This window comes from Centroberyx gerrardi, chromosome 13 (assembly GCF_048128805.1).
Source record: "Centroberyx gerrardi isolate f3 chromosome 13, fCenGer3.hap1.cur.20231027, whole genome shotgun sequence".
NCBI classification, from domain to species: Eukaryota; Metazoa; Chordata; class Actinopteri; order Beryciformes; family Berycidae; genus Centroberyx; species Centroberyx gerrardi.
In genome coordinates this window covers 14,200,994-14,210,825 of record NC_136009.1, presented here as the reverse complement: position 1 = coordinate 14,210,825, position 9,832 = coordinate 14,200,994, and the positions used below count along the sequence as shown (strand labels likewise).

Here is a 9,832-nt window from a genome sequence, read left to right as displayed (position 1 = left end):
ATTTGAGGAGCAGAGCCGGTCACCCTTAGCTGAGGCTGTGGCAAACTGTAACTCACATGAGCCTTGGGGGAAGAATCACCCCTCTCAACCACAGATGAAGTTACAAGAGGATTAGAGTCAATAAGTTCTGTTTTTTCACAATTGCTTTCTGGTTATCTATAATGGCAGCCTGCTTGGTTTTGACTTCTAAAGCCACCTCACCTCACTCATATCGGCCTTAAAAGGGTATCTGTCCCTCCTTTGTAGAAGCAGATGTGGTGGAGAGAGCCAGCTTCTGTAAAACAGGGAAGCTGTGGGTCCCGTTTTCTTTCCCTCAAAGGAGCGAGGCTGTACAATGGCATGCAGCAGAACCATTGGCAACTAGGATTGTCTTCTGTTTCCCTCCAGTTTCTAGTTTTTCAACCAAATTTCCTTTGTTTTTTTGGCATCTCCTCATAGCCACCAATAAGATATCCAGAAATTCAATAGATGCTATGTTCACAATAATTTGCCCAGTATAATCAGCAGCTGAAGATGCTTCAATGCTGTTGGTTCCAAATTTTGTGAAAGGACACAATCTCTGAAGCGTAGATTTGTGTTGTGGACAGGAATTATGTGAAGATTATGTTCCTCCACCACAAAAGGATAATATGTCAATACCACAAATTGTACCTATTTCAGTGCCAAACTATTGTCTGTCTCCAGTTATGTCTCCTTCACATAATCCTTTTGTGGTTGGGAAAATGTATTTCTCTCACTTTTTGTGCACGGAGCACGTATTTTAAGACACTGTGCTCATTTCACGAAATTTCAGCAGACCAGGCAAATTTTTTCATAAGGATCATCTGAAGCTCTTAGTATTCTGTAAACAATTACAGTCTTATCGGTATCACAAGGCAGAGCATAAACAGAGCGCTTTCACTGCTCTTTTGTGCCAACAACCAGAAAACAGCACAATACTTCCTTCCAAATTGGCCCCAGCTAGCAGGATGCTGAAGCAGGGCGAACATATACTGTTCGCCCTGTATACCATAGATTGTTTTTCATATTCCCATGGACTGTTCTGTACAACATTTGTTTGCACTGATTTCTTCTGTACATTCTCTACATATGAGTCAGCACAAATTATATTCTTCTGTATGTATGCGACCTCCATGGTGATATTGACAACAGCCAATAATACACACACGCAATGCACATTCAAATCAGCACATTTTCTATATGCTATTTCAATCTATAAAGTGAATGCATTAACAAGGTGTGCAGCTTTTTACAACACACGTCTGCATGCCTAGACACTTACATATGCATAGCTTCTGTAGACTTGTTAATGTGACTACAACACACATTTTGCATATATTTGCTGCAAATTCACATATTTTTACACTGTTTCCACCTTTCAGCATACATTTCATATTTTGGTATATTTTTATATCGTACTATTCTGCATTTATTATTTTCTTTGTCTCAGCAAGTTCTGCTGCTGTTAGTTTTCACCCTAATAATACCACAATCCATACTTTTCCCCATACTTTATATTCATACATTGTACCTGACACATTCTAGTGTTGAGATTGTTGGTTCTGTATGTTTATATAACCCCTATTTGAAATATTCTTGTTTTTATTCTATTTTTCTGTTTTTCTTGTTGTGATCCTGTTGCTGTTTGCTGCAATGACTCAATTTCTCCATTGGGATTATACAAGTCTCATCTTTTTTTATCTTAAAGGTAATTTTGTCTTGCACAGTAATATAAACCCAGGAAAGGAGCCTAGACTGGTCAACAACTTGTGCATCCCATTTTCTGATGAGATGAGATTAGATGAGATGAGATGAGGATGTATCATCATGGTGCTGCCCTTCTGTATCATCAACTTCTAGGGGAATACTGACTGTCTACTGTTATCTTTACATAAAAATATATGATTAAGAAGTTGGTTGCACAGTTATCAATTTAGTGATCATTGCAATATATATGGTAACTGAAGCAAAAGTAGTCACACCTTTCTGGCAAAAAGGATTTTAAAGTGTGTTTCCATGTCCTTTTGAAGTTCCAGTGATATTTTCCTCAGTCTCAAAAGCCTTTTCTTAGACCGCTCCTGAGCAGGGAACTTTTGAAATCTCACTCTTTTCATAAGCTGCTGTATAGAAGCGGTACTTCTCTGGTATAAGTATTATAAGTGGTACTCTAGTTTTAGTTTGTTTCCTTTGCTATTAAAATCATTCCAGACTAAAGATATTCAAGTGATTTCCCCATACTTAAAGTGAAGCATTCAACAACAGATTGAACACTTATATTTGCATACTATAATATCCTCTATTTCTTTTTATTATATTTAGGCCATTTTGGAAGTGGAGGTTTTATCATGTAAGACTAGTAAGCTGAATAGACACAACAATGACTACTCCTCTTTATAAAGATACACTTGACTTTACATTGGCATCTATCATAGATACCACGGAGGATGAACTTTCTATAGCATCATTATCAACATTTCTTCTTGTCAGCCATGAAAAGAAAAAAGAATAATGTTGATGTAAGCTATAAAATCAGTAGAATCTTTATTAGGGAAAACGTAAGGCATGTTCACAATTTTGTCTCTGGTTAACAAACCTATGCTGGTTTTCTTCTGTGCGGATTAAGTTGGTGTTTACAGGTATTATGTGTAGGCTATGCTGAGCTGAGCTGAGCTGAGTGTGTGTGTGTGTGTGTGTGTGTGTGTGTGTGTGTTGGGGTAAGGGCGGGTGCTGCAGATCAGCTGTAATGACCTCAAAGGACACTAGATGTCCTCATAAGGCCACTGTACACTCAAGCATTTAGCATTTACATGAAAGATAAGAGCTACTGTCTATGCTTACAATATAATAACACATCTACAGCCTTACACAATGCTTCATCATAAACACTCTCTTCACTTCTTCAGCAGTCCTTTCAATATTCATACATTCACACCATATAGGTTTGCAACAACAAGTCTCTGTCTGATTTTCTCCTCTTCCTCCTCTTCATCTCTCAAGTGTCCACAGATCTAACTCTTCCCAAAGACCACCCGGGGTCCCGTCCGTCGTGGCTCTATGCAATCAGAGATGATCCAGATGGCAGGGGCGCTGTCGTTGCCCTCAAGGACCATCTTGAACTCTTCGGCCCGGGCCATCTCCTCCAGTTCAGGGGAGGTTTCTGGGCACCAGTCCACCATGAACTTATCCTTGGCCTCGCACAAGTTCACCAGTACTTCCTCAGGCTGCTCCCCAAACAGCCAGTCTGGAACAAAAAAAAAAAAAGAAAGGGAGGGAAGGAGGAAGATGTGTTGGGAGGAAACAGGGTAGAAAGGGAGTAGATGGGGAGCAAGACAAGGGCATAGTGAATTAAATATAGTTTACAGTTTAAAAGTCAATGAACAAGCTTGGTAAATTGGTTTATGCTGGTTTAGTAGACTGTAATTGTCTGTTGTTGGTATTGTGTTTACAGTAAACACAATACCAACAACAGGCAATTACTACATATATGCAGAGCTAATGCAGGTGAAAAGATGAAACTGCACCTGGGTGTCTGCAGTATACTGTTTCATAAAGGTTCATAGTGAAAACAAACAGATTTAGTATGTTCTTCTGCGATGGCGGACTGAGAAGCTACAGTACCTGCCATGTCATGGATGAGGTCTTTGATGAGGTGGCCGATGATAGCATAAAGAACTAATAGCACGATGAAGCCAGCCATGAGCATGTAGAGCACATGGGGGGCCAGGTGGATGGCGTCCCGGGAGGGGGGTATATAAGTCTCAAAGAGCACCGACCCATCTCCCTCTCTGTAACGAGCGTTTACGCCCACCGTCGGCTCCTCCATGGCTCTGTGGGACTCTTCACAACGCAGGCAATCCACTGAGCATCGCTGTGTCATTCCCATATTGAATTAAATCAGCACAAAGATATGTTACAAAATTAATTGGCTGTGTTGCTGTTTCAGAGACCTTTTAATCCAAATCATTAAAAAAATCATGAGATATTCTGCTGCATTAAAACCACACTATATATGTATGCAGTAACTCAATACCTTAGATATTCCAAAAACAGAAATAATCTTATTACCCAACATACTGTAACACAGTGAACACACGGTACACTTTCAGTAAAGCTGCTCAGAGTTTAGCAACTAGAACATGAATAATACTGTACATACAGCAAGGAAGCAGACGAGGATCCTCCAATCCACTGAGTATCTGTGCACTCCTCTGCCTAAACACTCCAGTAGGCATAAACTACTACTTTACACTGCACTAAACCTATACGCACAACTCTATCTCTGTCATTGGTGAAGTTTTTATATTTTGTTTCCCTGTACAAACTCCCTATCTACCTGCCTGTTGAGGTACGCAGATGGAAATCAGATTAGCTGCAGCTTGAGCCACTCAAGGTCAGAGGAACGAGGCTGTGAGCCGGGTTTCTCAATGATGGAGAGAGTATTTACCTATACGCTACCAGTCAAATGTTTGGACACACTGCATGTTTCTTTATTTTTACTATTTTTCACATTATAGAATAATAGTAAAGACATCAGAACTATGAAATAGCACAGATGGAATTATGCAGTGATCAAAAAAGTGTTAAAAAAAATCAAAGCTATCTTATATTTTAGATTCTTTAAAGTAGCCACCCTTTGCCTTGATGGAGAGGCAAAGGCTTTGGAAAGAAATTCATACATAGGCATCAACTTCACTATTTATATTTGTCTAAGAAACAAATTTCAAGCATTTAAGCATAAGCCTTTAGATCAAAATGGCTTTAAGATAATGAAAATCATAGTACATTCAATCAGGTGTGTCCAAACTTTTGACTAGTAGTGTATGTAATATGTAGTATCTATCTATCTATCTATCTATCTATCTATCTATCTATCTATCTATCTATCTATCTATCTACCTGTCCGTCCATCTGTCTATGTATCTATCTAAACAACTTAAGTAGGGACATCATAACTGAAGAGAAATATTGCCCCCTGCTTACATCAGTATTTACTGTAATATGCCTAATATAATCCTTGGCATTTACAAACAAGGTCATTGCCCTTGACACAACCTGGTATTAGAGCTAGGTAAGAGGGATTAGAAGAACACAGACAGAGAGAACACACTGTGATTGTTCAGTTGTTTACTGGAGAAAAGCTTAATCCAACATCAGAACAGAAAAGCTGATGTACAGTATGTTTAATTAATTGACACATTACAACAACACATGTAATGTAATGGGAAAATAATGGTTATGATGGTTGCATTGGTTATACCACACAACTGGGCTGGGGACAAACCAGTTTCACTTTGATCAATTCAAAAACTAAATCGAAACTGTAATTAATTTGCAATTAATTCAAATAATGTAAATATTTTTTGAATGCCAGAGAGAATCCCCTACCTGTTGAAAAATAGTGAATGCCTTTTTACAGCTCAGGTTCAGATAGTATTTACTTAGAATTACTATGACAATGAGGTCAATGCTCCTGCCAAATAATACATGGTGGTTCTTGTGGTAGTAACAGTGACTTTCACTTTTCTTTCAAGTGTTTTTAATAATATACATTTTTTTGGGGGGGGACATTCTTGTAAACATGAGAAACAGTGTGGACTGACGATAAAGTACTACACTGTATGTTGAATGATGGTCAACATGAACTATATTTACAATAACTCTTACAAAGTAAGGGAAATACTGCATGGGTTTCTTGAAGTGTTTTTACATTAAAAAAAACTGCCTTAGCTTAAGCAAAACTACAACAAACCTTAATCTTTGGACTTAAACTGAGATGGGTGGCAAAGAAAATCGATTCAGACTACTGCAGTGAGAAAATTATGGTTCAAAGATCAGCGCAGAGAACATTTGACATTGCAGAACTCAGAGGGAAGTGACATAGGGGGTCATGGGGCAAGCGAAGGTCACACTATGAGTGGATATCCTCTTTTCTCCTGGGAACGAGGCGATGGCGCTTCGCATCGGAGGGATGGAGGGGTGGCCGCTTCCAGCTGCCTGGTGGAGCCCCGGCAGCAGCCCCTCCCTCTCTCTCTCCATCTTCGGCCTGTCTCTCTCCGCCAGCTCACTGGAAATGCTCGCCTGCCGCTCCTCCTCTATGCCTGCTGTCCCGTCCTCACAGTCATCATCCTTTGGTTTTGGGCCAAGAATCCAGTCTGTGAGAGGGGAAAAAAGAGGAGAGAAAAGGTGAAATGAAATAAAATAGCTGTTTTTCTGTGACAGTCCAATACACGTATTACAGTAAGATCCTATTTTATCAGTGTAAACTCTGCCACCTGACACTCACTCAACTTTGCTCTGACATTCACCTTAATGGCACAAGGACACTATGGGGAAGGTAGAAATGATCTTGGAACAGCACACAAACCACGGAGGAAGTGAAGGAACGAACACGTAAAGAAGACCGTCATCAAGTGTCACACACAAAAAGGGAAAGATAGACTGCTGATCCAACCTCAGCCCAAAAGTTCAGAGGAAGACGAGGGCTGAAACACACCACAAACACGGACGCCAGAATGGAGGGTGCGGTGGGACGGAGCGGTCACCGGCTCAGGACATTTCTGAGAAAACACAACACCGGCCTGGGGGGGTTACCTGCCAGGTCATGCATCAGGTCCTTTATCAGGTGTCCCACTATGGCGTAAGTGGCCACTATGACCAGCACCACCCCGACTAGGACATAAACTACATCGCGAGGCAGAGTTATGGCGTCTCTTGCCGGGGGGACATAGTCCACGAAATAGGCCTCCTCCTCCTCCCTCCTCCTGGACAGCTGGAGGAGCTGCCGGTGCTCGAACACCAGCTGTGTGAGGTTCCACACCAGGTTCCCTCCTGAGGCGTTCAGGGATAATGTTGGTCGCTGGTCCATGGTTCAGTTGCATGGGCAGAGTTGATAAACGCTGATAAGTGCCTATTCTCTCTATGGAGTCGTAGGAGAAAGAACGCGGTGTAACTTTGGGGTTGTTTCTTTGATGCTGACCAGCTGATGACAGATTTATTTTCTTGTTGTGTCTCCAAACTCCTTCATGGCACTCTGGACACTTGGAAAAGGGGCAACAGAGGTGCATCAGAGAGAAGGATGGAGGCATAGAGATATAACACTGTTATACTCTATGGATGGAGAGTTGTTACCGAGCGTTTTGAACATCATTTTACATTTTCTCATGTTGGGAAGAATGGTAGGATTGACAGATGGCAGAGGTTTTTGGAAATGTCAAGGTGGTCTGAGAATTAGGACATGGCATGTCTCTTAGGAACGGCAGTAACGCAACAGTACTTGTAAACAAAAAATGTAGTTCACGAGACGAGGAAGGTTTTATATCCTTAAGTGTGCCAATTCTCCTAAGCCTTTGTCTAGACTCAAATCCCAGCATTCATCACTCTGATCTTTTGGGGAGAGTTCTTGGACAAATTTCCTGGGGAGTGAGGAGTGTGAGACAGAGGGGGGGTGAATATAGGACAGTCAGAGTTAATAGGATTGAGAGGGAGATATCAGCTTTCCATCTGCAGGGATTAGAGATATGAGAGAGGAGAGGTGGACAGTAATACGCCAAAGAGGCTTATGGTCGTCCATGACCAGGTTATATAAAAATGCATATATATATAATACGTATATTAAACATAGTCTCTCTTGGGTTTAAACGGGCAGCAATTTATAGATATCCCATGCTTTTTAATGCCTTAAGCACAACGCATACATTTGTCATATTCTCTAAATGTCCTGTCATGCAGTTCATCAATATGACAATATATTTTCACGACTCATTCCATGCATCAGTGGTAAAGCTTTATGAAACAGCAGATGAAAATATTTCAGAGTGCAATCTGGGTTTTACAACCAATGGGTAGTAAAACTGTACGTCGCAAAATGTTATTTATGGCACGCATTCATGAAATATTGATAAAGATCAACACAGCAGACCGACTATCAGAGTTTTCAGCTTCCTTTCTAATATTGCATACGCATGATAAAAAAATAGAGATGAGGAGGAGAGGGGGAGGATGCAAGGAAGAGGTTTTAAGATGTTAGAAGTAATGTTTTATGTCATGAGCAAGTGTTTTCAATCCATGATTCCTTACCTTGTAATCAAGACTTGAAGCTTCTCCTCAGCTGTATTGGCTGACTTATGGGAATGGACTTCCAAAGTTGTGCATGTAATACGCTGACTCTTCTGAAAATAACCACAAACACACAGCAGTGGGTTAAAGTCATCAAAACAATGGACATACACTTTACTGACCGCTCTATCACAGCAAACAAACCCACCATCACTGTTTTTCTCTACCAGAGGGAAGCTCAAGATGCTATGATGCAGTGATCCAAACTTTTCAAACATTAAAAACGCTTTTGTTTCTTCTTCTGTATCCGGATGCAGATCGCTCCACTAGACATTAGATACTTGGTCTTTTTCTTCAGATTGTTTTTGAAGCCTGAAAAACTGACTAATAATCCAATGCCATTCTATGATGGTGATGCCAACGTTGAAGACCAGAATGAGCCAAGAGACTGGATGCAGACCATAATAGAAAACGTGTGGCATGTTGGGTAGAGGGTTAAAAGGATAGAAAAGGGTGTATGAGGCTGAATGAAAATTAAGTCTTGTGGTACAGTGAAAGTAGGGTAAAAAAGGAGAAAGGAGAAAGGATGAAGTGAACGCGCGGTGTGAGATCTCTGAGTGTGTCTCGGGATTGAGGCTGTCAGGAGAGTAAGGCTGTCAATGTCAGTATCAAGGTGTCCTCTTGTAATCCTCGACGAGATTTGGTTGACACATCCCAGTGTCACCAGTGAAACCGTTAAACTGAGTCAGCACACAGCAGACAGCAAAACAGAACACAGTATTAATTTACTATTATTTGAAGTACCTGTTGCCACTGGGGTGTGTTGCCGTTTGAGCAGCTGATTGACGCTGAGTATTTGTCTCAATTAATACTGTAACGCTACTCACAGACAATAAATCATACAATTCAATGGCATTTACTCATAGCAAAAATGATGAGAAAATGAAATGCATTATTACCTGTACGATTCCTGATTCCTTTCTCTTTACTTTGCAGGTTCCTTTCGGTTCATTAAAAATGTGAATTTAAGAAGGGGGGGGGGGGGGGTTGGGGGGATTGCAAAACTTCTCCAGGTGAAAAAGAAAGCAGGTCAATTACACAATCAAACACCGAAGCGCTACAAGCTGGTCTGCCCTTGCTAACTAGTCCTAAGTGAAATTAGATGCAGTCATTCAGTCAGGCAGGTCCATACTGACTCCGACTCCTTCAGGCTGGGGTGACTGTATCCTTCTTGGGCTTGTCTTCTGCCTGTACCACCCACTTTGAGTAGACATCAGTCAGGATGAAGGTCCAATAGACGATAGTCATAGTGGTGTTGACGGTCACAATGCCAATTATTAACGGGTGTAGCATGGTGGCAGACTGGGTGGGCTCTTTACTCTTAAACATGTGCCACTATGTCTGCTGTGTGGGCGAAGAGTGTCTGTACATGAGTCTGATTGAATCACCTCTCTGTCTACTCCTACTCTCTCTGTAACCCTCACCCCTCCCCTCTCTCTCTCTCACTCTCTCTCTCTCCACTGGTCACCATAGGTTTCTGTGGCTGCAGCAGCGTAATCCTCTTCAGCCTCTATTATAGCAGATAAAGTTGCATTAGATGTAGGCCTGCTTTTTAAGTATTACTCATCCATAGGACTTTGCGTAATGCACACATTCAGACAATACAAACAATAAAATCTCTCTGACTGGGGATAGTGGGATGGCCTGATACTTTGTGAAGAAACTGTACAAGAATTGGGGCTTTTGATGAACTATTTACCTAACATGATCTTTGTTC

At 41.1% G+C, this 9,832-nt stretch overlaps 1 protein-coding gene and 1 long non-coding RNA gene across 3 annotated transcripts; both read right to left on the bottom strand.

The window, feature by feature from the left end:
* Window positions 1-2,689: 2,689 nt before the first annotated feature.
* LOC139932887 (uncharacterized) lies at window positions 2,690-4,215 on the bottom strand. Its single transcript, XM_071926823.1, has 3 exons — window positions 4,157-4,215; window positions 3,619-3,868; window positions 2,690-3,241 (listed from the first exon to the last, which is right to left on the bottom strand). The coding sequence occupies exons 2-3, from the start codon at window positions 3,821-3,823 to the stop codon at window positions 3,009-3,011; spliced, it is 438 nt and encodes a 145-aa protein (XP_071782924.1). The 5' UTR covers window positions 3,824-3,868; window positions 4,157-4,215; the 3' UTR covers window positions 2,690-3,008.
* A 1,193-nt stretch (window positions 4,216-5,408) lies between these two features.
* On the bottom strand, window positions 5,409-9,094 carry LOC139932947 (uncharacterized). 2 transcript variants are annotated; one of them, XR_013507129.1, is made up of 3 exons: window positions 9,015-9,094; window positions 8,077-8,165; window positions 5,409-6,152 (listed from the first exon to the last, which is right to left on the bottom strand). It is a non-coding gene; the product is annotated as an uncharacterized LOC139932947 (long non-coding RNA). The 2 variants fall into 2 exon arrangements; XR_013507130.1 differs by lacking the exon at window positions 9,015-9,094 and adding an exon at window positions 8,264-8,660 and having other exon boundaries at window positions 8,077-8,168.
* Between the last annotated feature and the right edge of the window lie 738 nt (window positions 9,095-9,832).